Raw genomic sequence first — 20,291 nt, 5'->3', positions numbered from 1 at the left:
ATCGAAGCGCGGGCGTTTCTCAGCACCATGTTGGGGAGCCCGCAGACTCTCTGGGACCGTTGCGGGGTGTCGCCGCTGCGGGCGCTGGTCCCCGGCTGCCGGGCGCTGCTCCTGGAACCCCTGTCTGTGTTGCTGTCGCCCTGTCTCCTAACTCGACGCTGGGCCGGAGCCGGGGCTCTGTGCCGACAGCTCAGCAGAGAGGGTGTGGGGACGGGGCTGCGGGGGGTAGTGGCGGGGGGTGTCCCCACTGGCAAGGCAGGCAATCCTTAGAGGAAGGGGACGCAGGCTTGAGTCGGCAAAAAGAACGCCGCGGGTCCACGGAGGGTGCAGGAGAGCTCGGGGGGCATCTTCTCTCCTGCCTGAGCCCGACGCGTGCACAGGCCCGTTGCTCATCACAGGAGGCGCCGCACGGAGGGACAGCACCGGTCTCCCCCGGCCGGGCCTCAGACTGGCCCCAACCAGAGGAGAGGACATGAGAACCGAAGACTCGGCGGTTACGCCGTCACGCTTTGTTAGTGAAGTGATTTTAAAATCCCGCCAACTGTAAAAGGAACACAAGGAAGGTCCGCTAACTTCTGATCTTCCCCCCATGAGGGTTCATTTTAAAAACGTCGTTATGTCAAGAAGGGTTTTTCCTATTTGGGGGGGCCTTTGACACATCGGAGCGACGGAGCGACCTGGCAGAGAAAGGGCGCGGGCACGTCTGTGAGCTACAGACGCGCCCGCGAGGCTCGGGTGGAGGTAAGCAGGGCTTTCTGGAGCGAGTGCTGGGCGTGGGCACCCACTGGGAGTGTTCAGGGGGGATGCGAACCCCAGGTATTTCCATCCCCACGTCCCTCCGGGGGAGGAAACGGACTAGTCCCAGGCTGCTGACAGCCTGAGGTGGGGTTCAAAGCCCAGGGCCCTGCTGTTCCCCGACCTGCCTACACCGGGGGCTCCCAGGTGCGGCAGGCCCTAGCCCTGCCCCGGCTCCTGGCTGACGGCAGGAAGGGACTACGGGACTCCCACTGAGCGAATGCAGGTCAACAAGGGCCTGTGAGAGCCTCATTCAGTGTCGGGCAGCCAGCACATGTCGCCTCACGAGCACAGACCAGACAATGAAACTTCTTAAAATTTTTATTTATTTACTTTTAGAGAGAGGGGGAGGGGGAAAGAGAGGGAGAGAAACATCCATGTGCGGTTGCCTCTTGTGTGCCCCCTGCTGGGGACCTGGCCTTCAACCCAGGCCTGTGCCCTGACTGGGAATCAAACTGGCGACCCGTTGGTTCGCAGGCCGGCGCTCAGCCCACGGAGCCACGCCAGCCAGGGCACAGAGAAGAAAACTCTAATGGCAGCCCAGCCCTGTAGAAAACATGGACAGGTAGAAAAACGAAGCTCTGAGAATGCAAAGCCTGCGCTCTGCACGCGCGGCTTCGCGGACCGCCCGTCGGCAGGCCGGTCGGACGTTAGAGCACCTGTTTTTGCCTCTCATTGTAAGTGTGTCTGTTTCTCACAATTGAAACTTGTTCCTCGTGGGAGTGAGCTGCGAGGCTGAAAACAACAGCCACAGTGGGTGGCTGTTTTTCAACCCCGGAGGCCTTGGGACTGAGCAGCCAGTCCCAAGGTGGAGTCCTGTGGCCAAGCGAGCCTTTGCGGTCCTGCTCTTGGGCTGTTCAGACGTGGTCCCGGGTCCCAGAGTTCCGGACCGGGCCTTGCCGGGGCGCCTGGGCCCTCGGTGGCCGCTCTGGTCGCCTGCAGAGGTGGCAGTGGGACGCAGGGCGTGCCCCTCCTCGGAGACTAGCTGGTGGGCAGGTCCCGTCCCGACGGTGGCCTGAGGCTGCCGCTGTCCCCGGGATCCTGCTGCTTGCCGCTTTCAGGGACCTCCGTGACGACACTCAGTTTGTCAAAAACCTCATTCTCGTCTGAGAGCGGGAAGGAGGCAAAGAGAAGCCTGTTGCGATGAGGCTGGCTCAAAAACTGCAGGAGAAAAAAAGGAAGTGAATCATTACGCTTCCCCACGCCTTGCCCTGGGCTCACAAAGGTTTTCTATAGAGCTCCTGGCTGGAAACCCTTGTTTTTAAAAAAAGGTGACAAGAACATACGGGAGTTCCTCAAAAAATTAAAAATGGAATGACCATGGGACCCAGCCATCCCCTTTCCGGGGAGCCACGCAGAAGGCCTGAAGGCCAGGTCGCAAAGAGACCCTTGCACACCCACGCTCCCCGCACCATTTGTCACCACAGCCCGGCAGGTGGGCGGACACACTAAGTGTCGCTTGACCACACAACAGGCTGCCACTTAGCCTGAAAGGCAGGGAGCTGACACCTACTACTGTGGGGGTGAAAATGACGCCAAGAGAAACAAGCCAGGTGTGGGAGGGTAAACACTGGGTGACCCTGCTGGTACGGGCCACCCGGAGGCCTGAGAGACAGCGAGAGGGCGGGGCGGGGGCGGGGCGGGCCTGCCCCTCCCCGTGGCGGGCCAGTCAGACAAGGGCAGCGTCCGAGCGCCCTGTCTGCCCCTCTCTGAGCAGTGACGGCACACACGGGGCTCCTGAAAGCCCCGCCGATCGATCGCTCGGTCCCCACCGCTACCCCTGCGGGCCCACGCGGGTCTCAGCCTTCGGGATGAGATGGAGAACCCTTCTTCCCCACTTCAGCCATCCCCTCCAGCCCCTTCCTCCTGGTCCCGCCTCCGGTGGGTCCGACCCTCCGCCCTGGTCTGAGGCAATCACGGGCTCCTTGCCGCCCGCCAGTGGGGACTTGCAGGACGCCCCGCCGGGGGAAGGGGCAAGGATGTCCAGGTCTCTGTTAGGAAAGGACGAGGCTGGGGGCGGGGGGAGGGGCCTCCCCAAAGCCTCAGATCCAGTGGATTTGGAAGAACAGACTAGAAGCTGCTGCTGAGTCTCCTGGGAAATGGGCCAGGCGAGAAGAAAGGGAGCAGCTCGCTGGCTCTCAGGAAAGCGCCCTGGGCCCTGCCTCGCCTGCACACACGCAGCCGCAGCGGCTGGCCGCCCGAGGCACCCGCGCGCCCGGACCGCGCCCGCCTCTTCCGGCCCCAGTGGAACCGTCCTCCACGCCCTGGCTGCCGCAGCCTTGATATTCTGAGCCAGAGGGGGCCCTTTCAGACACCACCTCGAGGAGCCTCACTTGCCAGACCCCGGGCAGCGCATCCCCCACCCTCCCCGGGCCCTTGCCACAGCCCCGCCCTGCTCCCGGGCAGGCCCCGCGGTCCAGCCTGCAGAGCCCTGCAGCCTGGCGGGTGGGCGGTCACACGGGCAGCCCTGGGCTGTGCTGGTCTCCTGGTCTCTGGCTGCGATTTCCTGCCTGACAGGTCTCTTTGATGGTGAACCTCCAAGCAAAATGAGAAGAGCTTTCCTTCCTCTTGGTTCTCCACGTACGAAACACCTTCTGCCCAGGGGAAAGGGCCGCCCCGTGTTTTTCCGGCTGCGAATGCGGCCTCTCACCGTTCACTGCTAGAAGGTTCCTGGCTCACTGTGCGGCCTGCAGTCCTATCGGCATTCTTGTGAGAAGCTTCCAGCCTCTCAGACTCCTGTGCCTGGGGTCATGCGCCCCTGACGCCCCTCAGAGACAGGCGCCCGTCACCCAGCTCCCATGACCGTGGGACCTCACAGGCGCCCAGGCCTGTCTGGCCGGAACCCGCCCTCCCGAGGAGGCTGCGCCTGGGCAGGGGTGTGCGTCTTTCCCGGGGTGGCCTGTGCCAGCTGGCTGGCTGCTGTGGGGACAAGGCCTGACACAGCTTCGTGTCCAAATGGCCACAGGACCAGAGAGGCGGGAAGTGACAAGGCCCTGGCAAGACACGCACATTTCAGAGGGTGGGGACTGGCCCCCCGAAGATTCGGGGCCCCGCGGCGGATTCGGGGTCCTGAGGAGCCGGGCGTGCTGGGCCCTCCTCCCCAGGGAGGGACCCAGTGTCCTGTCTCAGCCCTGCCACAGCCAAGAAGAAAGAACCGTGCAGGGCGGTGTCTGGGTTTGTGGGCGGAGGGTGGTGGAAGGGGCAGCGGCACGTGAGACCGGGGTGTGACCAGGCTCCGGGCAGCAGACGCGGCGGCAGCTTGTGCCCCTGGCCTCCCGCCTGCAACCCCTGGGGAAAGGCCAAGCCCTGGAGGGGCTGCTCCAGGGCTCCCTTGGCACCGGGGTGGCTTCTGGTGGATACGAAGGGGCACCCCAACCTCCTTCAGGAGGGAGGCACTCGCCCCCCGCCCCGGGCGGCTGGAGCTGACGGTCTCCCCAGGAGACCCCGTTGCTTGCAGCCCGTCCTGGGCCAGGCCCACATGGGCTCATGACAAGTGGCTCCCAGGCCGTCGGGCCTCAGCTTGGGATGCCTCCGAAGGGTCACCCCAGCTGCAGAGCCCCCGGGACTGGCGGAGGCCTCGGCCAGGACGGCACTCCAACCCGCCCTGCCCCCACCGCCCTGCTCCCCTCCACCCTCAGAGGGGCTGTTCCCAAGGGCGCTCCCCATGGTGCCTTCCGGATGTGACATCCACTTCAGCGTCTGTGTGGTGGAGAATGAGAGCAAAGGGGGGGGTCCTCTTGGGGCGCCCAGGTTGGAGGGGCAGCCTCAGGAACACACCTCTGCCCTTCCTTCGGGCCAGCTGGGCACAGGCCCAGGGAGCAGCCCAGCGAGCGGACGCGCGTCTTTCTCCAGGAAAACCTGCCGGCCGGGCCGAGGCAGCCCGGGGTTAGCGGGAAAGCTGCACGCGGTCACGGCTCCCCCCACCCCCGGCCCGCGCCACCTACCTCCTTCAGGTGCTGCGGGAGCGAGTTGCCGCGGGAGAGGGCGTGCTTGGTCCGCTTGTAGATGCACCACAGCAGGGCGGAGCAGCCCAGGAGCAGCAGGCAGGCGGCGCACACCGCGGCCACCAGCACGGCGGCCACCACGACCCAGGAGGGGGCTGTGTCTGTAGGGGGGACGCGCATGTCACCTCACGGAACGGGCTGCAGCCTCGCACCGTTCTCACTGCCTGCTGCAGGGCTGTGCAGGGCGGCCCCCAGGAACAGGGCCCGCCTGCTCGTCCCTGCAGGCGCGGGAGGACCCGGCCTTTCAGACAAGCCCCATCCTCTCCTATCTCCCCCGCCCCCCTCCCCGCCCCCCAGTCTGGTTTCTGCCACGACTGCTGGCACACGCACAGAATGATGAGCAAGAGCCCGATCCACTGTCCCCTCTTGGAGGCAGCACGGAGCGGCCCCCGCCCCGGCCCCGCCCGCTGGGGACCTGCCGCTTCTCCCCCGGCTGCAGAGCCCCCCCGCACCCCCACGCCAGGGCGCTGCATCTGAAAGCTGCACGCACCCTCGCCAGGGCCGCCGGCCCAGACCCCTGCACCAGGGACCGCGAGGCCGCCCTGCGGGGCCGCCCGGCACCCCGGAGGGCCTGTCCGGGCAAAGCCGTGGCAGCCGAGGAACTCCCCACTGGCGCTGCCGGCACCGGGGCTGCCGCTCTGCAAGCGTTCACTGTGAAGAGCATGGGCCCCTCCCTCTGCCCCTTTGAGGTGTCGGTGCCCCACACGCAGGAGCGTCGCCCTCGGGGACACCGCCACTTCCTCCGGCACCACCACCTGGCATGTCCCCGTCCCCGCGGCAGGGACGGCTGCAGCCTGACAGGGTGAGCACGCCAGTGGGGGCCACGGGCACCTCCCCCGCAGACACCGCGTGACCCTGTCACTGCCAGTTGTAACCTGCCACCCCCTCCCTCCTCCTTCCTTCCAACAGCCCGTCAGCAAGGACCCCTCCCGACACGCGTGCTGAGCAGATCTGTTTCTGCCGTTTCCGGAGCGCCTGCCCTTGTCGTCAGGCATCAGCCCCGGAGGCCACGCGGCCTGTCCGCCACCCTGGGCTGCCCCTGGCCCTCCCCCAGCCGCCCCGGCCACCCAGGCTCTCTGTCCCACCCCCGCTGCCGGCGGCGCCCTCTGGACCGCGCCCTGAAGCCTTGGGTGCTGAGCAGGGGGGAGGAGGAGCCCTGCCCTTTCAGAGCAAGTCACTCGGGACTGTTTGGGCAGGATGTCAGTTCCGGAGGCGGCAGACGCTCCTGCAGCCCTGTCAGCTGCTGGCACCTGCAGCCCCGCCAGCTCCCCAAATATCTGGTCGGGCGCACACGTTCTGTCCGCCCGCCTTGCTCCCTTGTCCTTGGGGAGCGACCTCCTCCTCTCCCTGGCTCGTGCCCTGGCTGAGTCCAGAGGGGCCCTTGTCCCGGGTCCCCTGTGAATTCCTGTTCCATTCGCCTAGGCCCGGGGTGCTGCTTCCCAGCCCATACTTTCGGTGCAAACACGCGTCTCCTGGTAGACGCAGGGCCGTGTGGCAGGAGGCTGGCCGGAACGGTCCCTGGGCCGCCCCCTGGCGCACGACAGGACTTGGCCTCCGGATCCGACATTCCAGCTCCTGAGGAAGTTCCGGGATCCCACGCGTCCTGCCTGCCCTTCCTCCCGACACTACCGTAGTCCTCCAATTTGGCGGGGCCCCAGAACCCCGCCCCCCCGCCCATGCACTGACGGAACACGGGTCGCCGGGCCACCCCGGCGCTGGGATGCCACTGATGAGCCCGGGAGAGCAGGGCCTGGGCTCCCCATGTCTCCAGCTGGAAAGGCAGCGTCTTACACAGGGACAGCCCACAGGCACACGGGGGCGATGGTGACAAAATCCAAAGGACGCTTTTGTGACGGACCCTGAGGGAGAACAGGGACGAGAGAGGGCACTACTTCACGCGTAGGTCGTGGGAGAGCCTCTCTGTCAGCACCCGCTCTGCAAAGCTCCTGCACCTGTTGGGTCCTGCCGGCCACGCTGCGCATACACCGCCTCTCCGTCCTGTCCGCAGGGACGCGCGCCTTCGCTCCCCCGCGGGGCGGCTTGCGGGGCGGCCTCGCAGCGGGGACAGCCTGGGCTCGGCCCGGCCTGTGCTCCGTCGTCTCCCGGCTGGGCGGCTCTGGGCGGGTCCCCCCACCTCTCTGAACCTCTGTGCAGCCTCTGCAGGTGAGCAGAGCCTTGCGGAGCTCTTACGGAAACGCGCTGTGGGGTCTGAACGAGACACCTGTGCTGAAACCAACCTCAAGTGAAGTCTGGCAAAAGCCCGTCTTCAACGGGTCAGACTTTCCCTTTCCTTTTACATGATGTTCGGATTTCGTCACTGACAGTCCCAAAATATTTGAAAAATTGCTCTTTTTGGTCAAATTGTATGGTTCATGCCACGTTTCACGACATAAACCTTTGGGAATACACAAAAACATGATTTTAATCTGTCAGCATTAATAACGCTTGTTCTGTCTAGCACGGACTCAGGGCTCGCTCCGGGCCGGGTGCCGCTCGGAGCGCCCCCTGCCCCCAGGGTCCGGCAGTGCTCTTCGCCCCTCCCATTTCACAGACGGGGTGCTGAGGGGCGGTTCAGGACTTGCCCCGGGCCATGCTGTTCACCACAGGGCAGGACGGGATGGACGCGGGGACAATGAGGCCGTACTCAGGGCTTTGGGAAAGCCAACGGCAGGTGTTAGCAGAGGCATGATGCCAAGGTCGGGGGTCACAGAGATTCGAGCAGCACAGGGCCCCAGGGACCGGAATTCCCATTCAAGCACAAATGACTCTCAAGAGGAATAAAGTGAGGAAAAAAAAAAAACCAGGCAGAAAGGGTTCCTGGAGACAGCCTGCGGCACACGCGCACAGAAGGCAGGCTTTTGGTACTTCGGGAAGCGGCTGAGAGGCTCCGCCAGCTCACGCTACAGATGGGGGCACAGGCAGGTCCGCTCGGCCACTGACCTCGGGCCTCCGCCTGGCCTGGGGGTGCCAGAGAAAGGAGGGTGACCAGAGAGTCCCCTCCCCAGCGACAGCAAGACCCTTCACTTCCCACGAGGCTGTGCAGTGCCGGGAAACCAGCCAGGGGACCGCAGAGCGGCTCTGACCACATGGCCGGCCGCGCTCCGGGAGGCTCCTAGCCCAGGCAAGTCACGTGTGTGGTGCTTAACAACAAGAGAGGACAGAAAACCAACCAGCAGACAAGAAGATTCTGGAAACGGCAGGCCCGTAAGCTTGGGGCTGCTCTCCAGAAAAACATACAAACATTCCCGAAGGGATAATTAAATGGTCATTTATATACCCTTGCAAGAGATAAGGAAGAAAACTAAAAGTAACATTAGGGCACCAAAAAGAAACTATGTCCAAAATCTGGCTGGTGTGGCTCAGCGGACTGAGGCCCGCCTGTGAGCTGAGAGGGCACCGGTTCAACTGCCGGTCAGGGCACGTGCTTGGGTTGTGGGTCAGGGTCCCAGTTGGGGGCAGGTGAGAGGTGACTGACTGATGTTCCTCTGGCACATGGATGTTTCTCTCTCTCTCCTTCTCCCTCCCTTCCCCTTTCTCTACAAATGAATAAAATCCTAAAAAACAAAACAAAACCCTTTAAAAAAAAGGAAATTTGCTTTAAGTAGCTGCCTTTTCTTTCTTGGATTGGGTTCACTGTCAATAAATGATGGCATCGGATGGGCTGTTTTTGCTAATCCTCCAAAAACATGTTGCGAGATCAGCTATGCTAAGAATGCTGATCTGGAGGGCAGCTTCCCTGGGGAGGAAACACCATCCCGCCAAGCACTGGGGACTGCAGGGCTCTCATCCTGGGAAAGATCCCCAAACACAGGGCCCAGGTGGGCGGTGCTGCACTTTGATACAGGGTGTTGATTTCAGCCCCTGTTTGCCAGAGTCTTTTGCAAGGACGTTCGGGACAATGACACAAAGTAGCTTATGTAACGGAGACCGCATCCAGAAGGATGGGAAGCAGCAAGCAAGCGCAGAGGAAGGCGTGTCCTGGAACAACAGCCGCCTGGACAGGCGGGTAGGGACCCCGAAGCTGCCGCAGCCAATCAGCACAGGAGGCACCGCAGAATCGGGTGAGAAGTCAGCGCAGTGACAGAGCCGACACCCAGGCGGAGCCGGGTGAGCCGCAATGGTGGATCGGTGCGGACACAGCCCCGCAGCGTCCTCCGGCCTGCACAGGGAGGCGGCCGAGGAAGAGGCCGGGCCGGGGTTAGGGCAGGGCCTCCCTCTCCGGAGGGGACTTGCCATCACCTTCCTCTGCATCTCTGCGGCCCCAGCTCCCCGCCCCACCCCCAGAGGCCCCAGCGAGGGAAACCGGCCAGGGGACCCGCCTGCCCTCATCCGTCCACGGCCTGAGCTGGCCGGGCCCCTGAGGAGGTCTTCACATGATTAAAAGGCCTGTTTGTATGTACACATCTGGCCAGGGGTCTATCACCTCGGCTGCGACCGTCCTGTGTCAGCCTGTAACAACCTCAGCATCCAGGCCACTCGCTACCCGCCCCCTCCCTCCCTCCCTCCGTTTTTCCTAAGGAAGGACAAGTGCGGAGGCTCCCCGCTGGCCACTGTGCTGGGGTCCTGGCGCCCCATTTTACGATGACCTTTGACGCGAGCACTGCTCGCTGGAATGACAGGGTTTTGGACCCGCCCCTTCCTGTCATGTGTCTGAAGGACCTGGGGACCGGCAGCCTTTGCTGGTGATCCCAGGTTGGAGGAGACTTGGTTCGGGGACCGAGAGGACAGACTGAGCAGAGTGTGGGCGGGCGCACGGAGGCCCGCCTTAGCGTCCCCGGCGAAGGCGTCCGGCTGTCCCTCCGGTCTGAGTGCGGACGCGCCGCCTCTCCAGGGGGCAGCCAGCCGGCACCAGGCCCGCCGGTGAGGGTTGGCCGGGCGAAGTCTGCGGAGCTGTCCGACACCCCCCCCCCGTCCCCCCCGCCCGGCGCGGGGCCGTGAAGCCACCTGGGGCGCGCGGAGGGGGGCGGCAGGCGGCGTGGCCCGGACTCACCGTCGCTGGCGGTCCGCTCACAGACAGGCTCGCTCCACTCGCCGGCTTTGTTCCGGTCGGGAAGGAACCCTTGGACTCGAATGCAGTAAGTTGTCCACGGCTCCAGATTTCGGAGGACCTCAAAGTCATGCTGACAATCAAGTGGATACTAGAAGACAAAAATAAGAACTTGGTCCCGCAGGGAAGGGACATCGTCATTTCCCACTCCCTCCCCTTTCCAATTATACCCTTCACGTCAGGCTCAAAGAAAGAGGATGAAGGACCCCAGGTCGTTTCAGGGGACCCATTTTAAGGGACGGGCAAGGACTGACCGTGGTCCTCACAGACGGCTTCTTCCTCACATCATTCCCGAGTTTGAATGACAAGCAAACCATCCCACTTCCTTTTGTAAAAAGACAAACCCGCTGCATACGTCGAATTCCCTCCCTTCCCCCTGCAACTTCACATGTTGAAGTCCTAACCTGTGTGCCTCACAGAGTGACTCAGCTGGATACAGGGTCTTCACAGACAATCCGGGGAAGACGTCATTAGGGTGGGTCCCTAAGCCAACACGAGACCGCTGTCCTTATGGAAAGAACTTGGGCATAGACCCTCACACAGGGAGGGTCCCGTGGAATGACAGAGGGAGCCATCGCACTCCCACAGGCCAAGGCGCCGAAGACCACCAGGCCCCGCGGGGAGCGGCGGCCAGGGCTGGGACAGAGGCCCCCGCCTCCACCCTGATCCTGGGGCGACATATTCCGAATTGTGGTCGGGTCGCCCAGTTTGTGGTGTTTTGCTACCCGAGCCGGAGCTCACCGACCTGCCGGTCGGCTACTGTAACTCTCGGTGCGATTTTCCTTCTACGCCAAGAGCGCATTTCTGACCCCGGCGGCCCGGGTCTCCCCTGAATCTCTCCTCCCCTCAGGCACCGGCTGCCCTCCGAGAGCAGCCCCCCTCCCCTGCCCCCCTCCCCTGCAGGGCACACGCCACCTGGTGGGGGCGGGGGCATCCCTGATCCCCTTAGTTTAATGTGAATGTAAGCTATCGCGACGGATGATACATTCCTGAAGAATCCAAAATCGTTTCCGGCAAAATAAAGGGAATTGGGAGTATACGCCACCTGTATTTCCACATGGTTGTAATGTCCCTACGAAAGAGTCCTATGTAAAATTTGTTACAGCAATAGGAGCTTCAACAGAAAGTGGACAGAGACTTTTCCTTACTTTAGCAATTGGTTATTTTTCTTTGGGGGCTGGGTTTGTCGATCTCTCGTCGATATTCCTTTACTGCACGAGACGCTGCACTCATGGAGGGCAAGAGAAGATTATACCAACTGAACACCTGAAGGGTACGGCTGACTTGTAATAATGAGAAAGGAAAACATCCCCCCAAACTCCTGGCTGTCCTTTCCAGAAGCCCGAACCCGCTGAAGCCGTCCAGCGCTGCCCCTGCAAGACGACACGCGGCGGTGGCCGGAGGCGGCGGGCGGGGCGAGGCCCTGCAGAGCCTCCCTTCGCTTCCGGGCGCCTCCGGGTCTGATCTCCCCCTTTCTCCTGCTGGGAAGCGACAGATTTCTAAGAGCCTTTGCTGCCATTCGTTTAGGGACCTCACCGGGCAGGCACCCTCCCGGACACCGTGGCCTTCTAACAGAGACCGCGCCGCCCCGTCCTGTCCGGCTGCGACGGCGGAGCGCCACGGACCGGGCGGCCTAGGACAACAGGAGCTGTTCTCACCGCTCTGGAGGCTGCAAGTCCCAGGCCAGGGTCCGGTAGGGGCCGCTCCCTGCGTCACAGCTGCCTGCTCCCTCACGCACGAGGTCTCTCTCACACACACGGGACTCTCCCTCGTGGGGGCTCACCCGCCCGTTGGCCCGCCCCCCAGGGTCATCGCATGAGGGATGACAGCTCAACACAGGAATTCGGGGTGAGGGACCCGAACGCTCAGCCGGACGGGACAAACAGGTAACCCGATGCCTCTCCTGTGGGCGCGTGCAGGATAAAACGCTAAAGACAGGCCCTTGGGCGGGGGCTGTGGACTCCGGGCCTCCATCAGCGTCCGCCGCGCACCCCTCCGGCGGGGGGACCCCGTCTTACTTTTCGTCTCGGAGCTGAGCAGAGACCTGCGTTTGATGAGGAACCATAAGACACATCGTTCGCATTGCTTTCTGGACACACTTTTCCTGTGGTTGGAACTATGGGCCCAGCGCCCGCTCTGTGAGGAAGGCGGGTATCTCCCATCACCCGGCGGAGCATTTTCTGGGCAGGGGGAGCGGCCCGGAGATTCTGGGGGCCTACGCAGTAAGCACGGAGAGACTGAACTAATTGTCCTAAGACAACACAGGCGGGTGACCCTTTCCTCCCCACACTTGAGAATGAGGTGATAAAAAGCAGCATTTAATGTAGAGGAGATAACATGTAACTTAACTCACACAACATATATGTCAGTTCAGGGCCACAAATGACACCCAGCTCAGAAGCACTACAAGCGAGAGTAAAACATGCCCGAGAATGAACGAAAACAGCCTTCCCACGCCTGCACCGGGAAGGGCACGGGGCCTCACCGGCTGACCACATGCTCAGGCACTGGGCCAAGCTCGTGTTTCCGAGATGCCACCAACCGCCCGGCAAGCCTGTGCGGCAGCCTGCGCGCCCGCTTCATTAATAAATGGGGCCGTCGGCCCTTTTTGCAGGCGAGAGGAAGCTGAGGCCAAGCACAGCGGCCCGGGCAACATTCCGACAGGTCTCTCTGCCCCCCACCCCCGCCTGCACCTGAAAGAGTTGTCCCCTGAAGAGGAGAGCAGTGGGGAAAAGTGGCTCCAACAGGGAAAATGGGACACTGTTCATCCGGCGTCCAGGGGCTGCCTGACCACGGACCCGACTCATTGGGGTGTGTGGGGGCTCAGGGTTCCTGCCGGGGAACTGTCATTCGGCGGATCCCGGGTCCCCCCGCCACCTGCTGAATCAGCTCTGTCTTCTGCAACTTCCTTTCGGGGAAAGGGAAGGGTGAAAGGGACACTAAGCATCTTCCTGGTTCGTGCCCGAGCCGTGACCTTTGTTGGAAGAATAAAATGTGACGTGCTCTCCCTGGGGGAGAATGGGCCCTTCTCCCTGGGAGACCAGCACTGTTAATGTTCAACTTTTGATGTATGGCTGTTCCTTTGGGGAGAACGGGCCTTTTTCCCTGAAAGACCTGGTACTTAACGGAGTCACGCAAAGCCCGTGGCGTGTAGACAGCTTTGTCTAAAAACTGTTTAAGCAGAGCCCCGCCGTGAGACGGTGGAACCCCACCCGAGAGGAGGGCGCATCGCTCGGACCGGAACGCGGCCTCCGGGATCCCCAGCGCCCATGGCGGCTGGTGGCGAGTTCCCGACTGGTGAGGTCTGCTCTCGATTCTTGCTTTCACCTTGCTTTCTCTTAGTAAATATAGTACTCAGTTATTCTTATTTTGATCTGGGGTCTTCATTGTCCGCAAATCCGAACCTCCAAATTAAGTGGCCATGGTCTCGTATGTGCCCCTTAACGGCTCAGAAAGACAGGCCCGCGCACGCGGAACCAGCACCGTGGAGGTGCGCCCTATGCGTAGCCTCAGGCCTGGGAAGCAGGAGTCGGGAACGCTGACCAGCCCTCAGCCGGGAACTTCTGGCTCTCAGAAGACCAGGCCTTAGGCCCTGTGGACCTTAAGGTGCCACCGCCGCCTTGCAAGACCCTGACTACGTGACCTCCTGGCCCCGTCCCCCATGGTCACGGCCTCGGAGCGGCCCTGAGCAGAGGACGGGGAGCTACCCCTGAAATGCGCGCGATGTGCCCAGCTCACCTTCTCATCAGAGCCGTTCTTCCAAAACTGCACCTTGTAAACCCACAAGTTATAAATATTCCTCATGGTCCAGGTTTCGTGCTCCTTCTCAATTCTGGGGGCTAAGAAACGGATGTGCAACGAATTGGCAAGTGCTTCTACTTGCATCGCAGGAGGCCCGATGATGGCTAATGGGAGAACGAGGCAAAAGGACAGTCAGAAACCACATTTTAAAAAGTCAACATTCATTTTTCGTAGCTGCTTAAACCAATGGGTCTGCTGGAGAACCCTGCCCTTCGCCACGCCACACTGACTGACGTGGTCTAGGAGCACCGGGAAATTTTGTTTCTTTAAAAAAAAAAAAATCTGATAACCTTTGATTTTATTAATCATTTTGGTCCATTTACATTTATTGTGATTTCTGGTATATTTGAAATTATTCCAAGTACCTTATTTTGTGTTTTCTGTGGACTGCTCTCCCCCCACCTTTCTTTGCATTAGGTTGAATATCTTTGTTTCCTTTTCTGGGCTGGGAGCTACGGATGGCACCTCTGTGATCGGTTGTGTTTGACACGTACAATGAACCATAGACAAGCGGCGCAAGACTACGCGCTGATCATTCTAGTCTTCTCGTTAACAGCCTGGCCCTACTCGTTCCCACCCTGCAGGCACTGAAGTTACCACATTTCTGTTCCGTTACCTTACTGACTGGCTGTCTATCCTGCCCTGTCCGCCCCGTGACTTCCCCGAGCCCCAGCCCCCTCTGTCACATATTCCCTACACTCCCAGCACGGGTCTGTCCCCTACTTTGAGGGTACTCTGTGCATTCTTGCTCAAGGGTCACCCGGGGGGAGAAACTGAGGTATGAGGGTGGCACCATGGGGGAGTGGAAAACAAAGGGGTACTTACTGTCATCCACAGGACAGAAGGTGAGGTTCACCCAGGTGGAGCGCTCATCTCCGAGCTCCGCCCTGACTCTCAAGACGTGCTCGCCGTACTTGGAGAGGACGGAGAAGTCACACTCTGTCAGGGCGGTGCTGGTGCACACATTCTGGAACTTCCTGTAACTGCAAGGCCAGCAAAGGGCACCGTGAGAGCTGCCCCTCGGGCTCGCGCAGCCCGTGCCCCCGCTGCCGCGGGGGCGGCGAGGGGGGAACAAAGCAAGCTCTTCGTCGCCCGCCTTGACGGCCAGTACGCATCCTTTACGAGCATTTTACACACTGGGCTCCAGGGACCTTGGCGTCCTCGAGACGTTTCAAAAAGAAGCCGTTCCGTGGCCCAACAATTCGGGGCAAATGTGAAGAGGTGCCTGTCTTCAGGACAGGACGTCTCAGAGGCTTTCCTATCATCATGAGCTCGCATCTCTCCGGAAGGGGGTGGAGTAGTTGACATCTTTGATGACGACAATTTCTTCCTTGATTATGTGCTTCCGGGCCGGGGGACACGGTTTGTGCGACCGTGGTGCACACAGATTAGCTGCCTCACGTCGGTTACAATGCCTTCAAGTAATGTCCTGTCCGTGCCTATTGCTGCGATCACTCCAGAAAAATGGTAAACAATGTGTTGACCTCCGATCCCCAGCCCTGACACCAGCCACCGGAGGAGGGTGGCAGGGACGCGAAGTAGAAGAAGAGAGATGTCGGGACAGCCAGCCGGTGCGTGTGACCTGACCTCCCACCGCCTCAGGAGGTGTGATGGGCTCCATCTGACCCCACAAGAGCCGGGCTCTTGTCCTGCCACCAGCGAGGGCTTTGTCTGACCGCTTCCCCAGCGCCCCCTCCTGTCGCGGTGCCACGGAAGGCGCGACACAAACACGGACAGCGGACCCAGGTGGAGCAGCGGCTGTCAGGTGTGGCGCTGAGTGTTTCATCAGTGCCGTCTCCCAGATTTTACAGACGACACACAGGCGTGGACAACCGAAGCAGCGTGTCCCACCAAACTCAGGCCGGCCTGGCTGGAGAGCCCGCGGTTCTGGGCACCACGCACACCTGACCAGGTCCGGAGGGAAACCTGGAACACTCTTGCGAAGAGCAGGTAGAGACGAGCAGCTCACAGCGGTTCGCAGCCTGGTCCTTCCACTGTCTACACACAGGCGCTCCGCCCCCCCGGCCGCCCTCACGGCCTCCACAGTCCCGCCGTCTGGGAGGCCCCGGGCTCAGGGCACTCAGCGGGTTTTCTCCCGGGGGCCCCTCCTTCACGTAAACTAAGGCATCGGTTGGTTGGAACACAGAGGCCTTTCAAAGCTGTTCTGCCTAAGGCTCTGCCACGAGGTCAGTTTTACCACATTCAAAATATTTTCCTCCGCATTCAATAGGTAATAGGACCATTCCCCATATTTACACTTAATTTTTTTTAGACGTCTCCATATTAAAATCACAAATACAGCCCTGGCCGGTGGGGCTCAGTGGGTTGGAGTGTCATCCCGTAAACCAGAAGGTCGCGGGTTCAATACCTGGTCAGGGCACAAGCCTGGATTAAAAGTCTGGTCCCCGGTCAGGGCGTGCATGAGAGACAACCAATCGATGTTTCTCTCTCACCTTGATGGTTTTTTTCCTCTCTCTTCCTCCCTTCTCATGTCCTCAGGTGAGGATTAAAATAAATACATAAACACATTTATTTGTAAAACTACAAACGTGCACGCGCTCCGATGTACTCCTGCCCTGGCGAGCCCTGCCCACTGCACACCCGTGAGAGAGTCTGGGCTCTGCAACCACTCAGGCGAAGTTCTACGCAAAGCGTTGACAGAGCCACGGAAGACTAATCAGAGTTTCCTGGAACAAATTTCCTCCCCAAGGACACCCCCAGCACGGCTTTTTGTCCTGGGCACTTCCACTCCGAGAACCGGGAGCCCTGCCCGACCTCTCAGTTCCTGGAAGTCACTGGAAAATCTCATCTCCAAACCGAACGCTCTGCTACAGGAACACGGAACAGAAACGCCCGCGGGAGAAAGACAGCGGGAGGGAAGTGGAATCTCTGCAGCTGGGTGACTGCGGGGAGAGGACAGAGGTGACACTGTGAAAGCGGTCAGTGCTGGAAACACGGCAGGAGAAACGCCTGCCGCAGAAGGACGCCCCTCCAGTCCTGGGCCAGGTGGCCGGAGGTGGAACAGACCACCGGGCAGAGGGAGGGTCGTCTCCGCGGGCCGGCCGCCCACGTGGAGGGCCAGGCCGCAGTAGAGACCGTCCTTGCTCTTGGGGAACACATAGTGAACCGTTAAGGGCAAAGGGCACGATGTGTCGGGGGAGACTATGCGATGAACCTCAAAAATGGACGGATCTGGACGTAGGCTCTTAGGAAGTTCTTTGTGCTGTGCTTGAAATTTTGAAATGTCCTGTTGGCTTGGAATTATCTCAAACTCAAACGTTAACGATAAAAGCCAACAGGGACTATCGTCTTCATCTCTCTGCTGCTTCTTGGGCTCAGCGGGCCTTGGCCACATTTGCGCAATGAGAGCAGGGTGAGCCGGGTGGGGGTGCCGGGACCCCGGGACCCCGGGACCCGTGGTTCTTCCTGCCCCACCGAAGGGGTCGTCTGCCTTTCCACATGCGTCACACGGGGAGCAGGCAGCCTGCTGCTGTCAGCATCTGCGTAAAGCCGCGTCCCCTGCAGTCCAGCCTATGGCGTGCGGTGGCAGGCTGCCAGGGAGGGCCGGCGCAGAGAGACGCTACCAGGCGGGCAGGTCCCGGGAGGTCAGGGCGCCACGGCGACAGCCATCTTTGACGCTCCCCCTTCCTCCCTCAGAAGTCCCCGGTGTTTTCAGAGAACAGAGCTTCTCCTAGGCAGGAGCTGCCTTACGTTCGCCTTCAGGCCCCAGGCAGGGAGGCGCTGAGCACCCACTGCGCAAACATCCTGCCCCCAGGGCACCGGGCCAGCCTGGCGCGCACCTGGACGGGGCAGGGCCGAAGGAGGGCGTCCTGCCCGGCCCAGCTGCCTTGGGCAGCGGCCGCCTGCCCACGCTGCCTTCCAGCAGCACTCCTCTCACGACTGGGGCTGGTGTCCGCGACAACTGTCTGCAAGGAAACGCCCGTGTGGTGAACCCAATGCGTCTGCTTTGTCGCCCGCCACCCCTGCGGCCGACGATGCCCACGCCCACGTGAGGAAACATCTCCACCGACCGCCACCCCCGCGCTCGTGCCACCGGAACCACAGGACAAAGTGAGAAGAAGCTCACTTGTCTGCTTCCAGAGAACAGGGCGTCCACAGCGCTGCCCGGACAGAAGGGAAAAGGCCAGCAGGGAGGCTCCGTGGGCGGCCACAGTCAAGGCAGCCAGGCTTCCTCCTGTGGCCCGGAGCAGTGACCCGCCCCGGCCACCCTCCTCGGGCACCTTCCTGCCCAGGAGGCTGCAGACTCACCTCAAGTACTGAGCTGTGAAAGTCAGGTTCCCTTTGGGAAAAGCAGGAGACTCCCATTCTAGAATGTTCTTGAAATTAACCGAATTCATTCTGACGTTTTCAGGAGGAGGTACCATGCCTAATGCTGTAAAAAGAAAGGGAAATAGCTTGCAACTTTTCTTCTCAAAAAGGTCTCCTGAGGAAATGACCAGATCCGACCCTCGGGCTCCCCAGGGCTCCGTGTCGTCCGTGGGCCCGCGGGCGGGGAGAGGAGGCTGGGGGTGGGGGGGGAGGGCCGGCGGAGGGCAGGCACGCTCCAGAGGCCTGAACCCCGGGCTTTCTGACGCCTTTGCGGCGGGGGAGCAGGACCGGCCTCTGGCCCTGACCTGAGCACCTGATGCCGACAGGGGGCCGGGGGAAGGGAGAGCAAGGGCCCCCTTTTAGCCGGGTCCGATCTGGGGTGTCGGCGGGTACCCGTGAGCCGTGGCAGGGTCAGCGGGGTGCAGAGCCTGAGGTGCTGCAGGCAGGTCTGGGTTAGAGGTGGAAATTGCTTTAAGACGTGTCAGCAGGAAAGGTCACACATACACAAAGGCAGAAGGATGAGTACGAAAATCTGTCCTTGGCCGGCCCGGCACCCGCTCGTGCCCATGGAGACAGACATCGGCGTCATGGGCCCGTGGCTGCTGGTCAGCAACCGGGGGTCTGCTGATGTCCCCCCGAGGGACGGAGCAGGGGAGGGGAGGGCCGGGCATGGACGGGCCAAGCCCTGGCCGAGCTGGCGGGCCAAGCGGGACAGCTGAGGGGAGGAGCGCGCCCGGGAGCGGGCCCTGGCGCCGGCGGCCAACGGTCAGAGGAAGGAGGATCCGTCGCCCTCTAAACCTGGGCCGGCAGCTCCAAGGAGGGTGAGGCTGAGGGTCCCTATGACTTTCCTCAAATTTAGTTTTAAATCCTGGCTCAAGAGGTCACATCACTTCCTACCTCCCTCAGAGACCTTCTTTCTCCCAGGCCATCGGCCACTCCCCAAGGGGCTGCAGATGACAGCAGACTGGACCCGACCCATGGCCACAGGGCGGGGCCTCTGCAGGCTCAAGAGAGCACCTGGGCCCCCATGACGCATCAGCACCTGAGTCCTGAAGGGGACCCCGCTGGCTACTTTCCCACCAGACCGGCCAGAGGGACACGGGGACAGACCTCAGAGCTGTCCTCACACCTGGAGCGATGGCGCCCCACTCTGACCTCACCTCTGGCCAGTCAGCTCCCAGCAGCACGAGCCCGCACCCCGAGCCCCAGTGCGTGCGACTTCGCCCTGTGGAATCGGTCACTACTCGCCCCGTTCTCCGGGATGGCGCCCCTTATGATCAAATAGCCAGTCTCTCTCCCCGGCAGGTCTGGGGCCTGGTGTCCGGCTTGCCAGCCGTGGAGGACGGACTTTCTGTACTGTCACAGTGGCAGGAAAGGGTTCCCTGGCTTCAGAGCCCGGAAGCCACCAGAGCTTGAAGCTGACGCAGAAGAACTCAGATGTTGGGGTGCTGAGCAGGCCCCGGCGGCCTACCGAGCATTGGTTCCTTCCAAGGGGCCTACGGGGTTCGCTCCGGGTGGCCCTTGGGTCTTCGCTGCCCGACGTCCCCCCACTCCCTGGGTCCCAAGCGCGCCCGTAAGGACGCCCTGGCGGGTCCAGGTGCCCGTGCAGGGGGCCAGGCCGGAGGAGGACGAGCCCAAGCCCCGGGACCGCCCGGCCGGGACCTTTCGTCGCTGGGCCTTACCTGACACCACGAGGCAGCTGCCCAGCCAGCTCCGGAGGCTGCGCGCCATGCCCGCGCAGGGAGCCCCGAGGGCGCTGGGGGCGGCGGGCACACGACCCCAAGTCCCCTTTGCGCCGCGAGACACCTGCCGGCCCACCGCGGCGGCCGCTTCCGGGAACGGCCGGGGCGGGGCGTGCAGGGGGGCGGGGCGCGCGGGGGCGGACGGGGACCTCGGCACTCCCTCCGCGGGAGTGGAGAACGCCGATAGCAGAACAGGTCGCTCAACTGCAACGCGCTGTCCCGCCACGCGCGCCTTGAAAGGGGCCCTCGAGTTAAACACAGGCCAGCGCGTCCCGGAGGTGCCACCTGGCTGGTGACGCGTGGAGGCGGGGTCTCCTGGCACCGGCCAGCGCTGTGCTCCCCGCAGCCGGCGCCCGGGGTCCCCGCCCAGCTCATCAGCTGATTTTAAAGAACTCCTTTAGCAACTCCAGCTCACCGCTTCCCCTCCAGGGACGAACGACGCAAACCCAAGCCGCTGACTCGGCAATGGGCAGTGATTCGTTTCTGCCGGGAATTTCCTTTTTAAACCTTCGCAGCGGGCAGGCTGGAAACCCCAGAGGGCCCGGCGCTGGGGCACGCCCCCTGCGCGCTCGG

General features: G+C 62.0%; 1 protein-coding gene across 1 annotated transcript; it reads right to left on the bottom strand.

Moving 5' to 3' along the window:
• Positions 1–1,108: 1,108 nt before the first annotated feature.
• On the bottom strand, positions 1,109–19,793 carry IL10RB (interleukin 10 receptor subunit beta). The gene is made up of 7 exons (XM_054577922.1): positions 19,659–19,793; positions 17,917–18,040; positions 14,473–14,630; positions 13,585–13,751; positions 9,790–9,937; positions 4,740–4,900; positions 1,109–1,956 (listed from the first exon to the last, which is right to left on the bottom strand). The coding sequence occupies exons 1-7, from the start codon at positions 19,705–19,707 to the stop codon at positions 1,777–1,779; spliced, it is 987 nt and encodes a 328-aa protein (XP_054433897.1). The 5' UTR covers positions 19,708–19,793; the 3' UTR covers positions 1,109–1,776.
• Between the last annotated feature and the right edge of the window lie 498 nt (positions 19,794–20,291).

This window comes from Pteronotus mesoamericanus, unplaced genomic scaffold (genome assembly GCF_021234165.1).
Source record: "Pteronotus mesoamericanus isolate MK-2021 breed Mesoamerican mustached bat unplaced genomic scaffold, CSHL_Meso_final contig_116, whole genome shotgun sequence".
Lineage (NCBI taxonomy): Eukaryota > Metazoa > Chordata > Mammalia > Chiroptera > Mormoopidae > Pteronotus > Pteronotus mesoamericanus.
Note: the sequence above shows the minus strand (reverse complement) of the source record. Positions and strands in the feature narration are given on the sequence as shown.

Coding starts and splice junctions, on each gene's coding strand:
- IL10RB (XM_054577922.1), bottom strand. CDS start 19,707: ATGGCGCGCAGCCTCCGGAGCTGGCTGGGCAGCTGCCTCGTGGTGTCA. Junction 14,631..17,916: donor TTCACAGCTCAGTACTTGAG/GTGAGTCTGCAG, acceptor CTGGCCTTGCAG/TTACAGGAAGTTCCAGAATG. Junction 9,938..13,584: donor AGAACGGCTCTGATGAGAAG/GTGAGCTGGGCA, acceptor TTTGTCTTCTAG/TATCCACTTGATTGTCAGCA.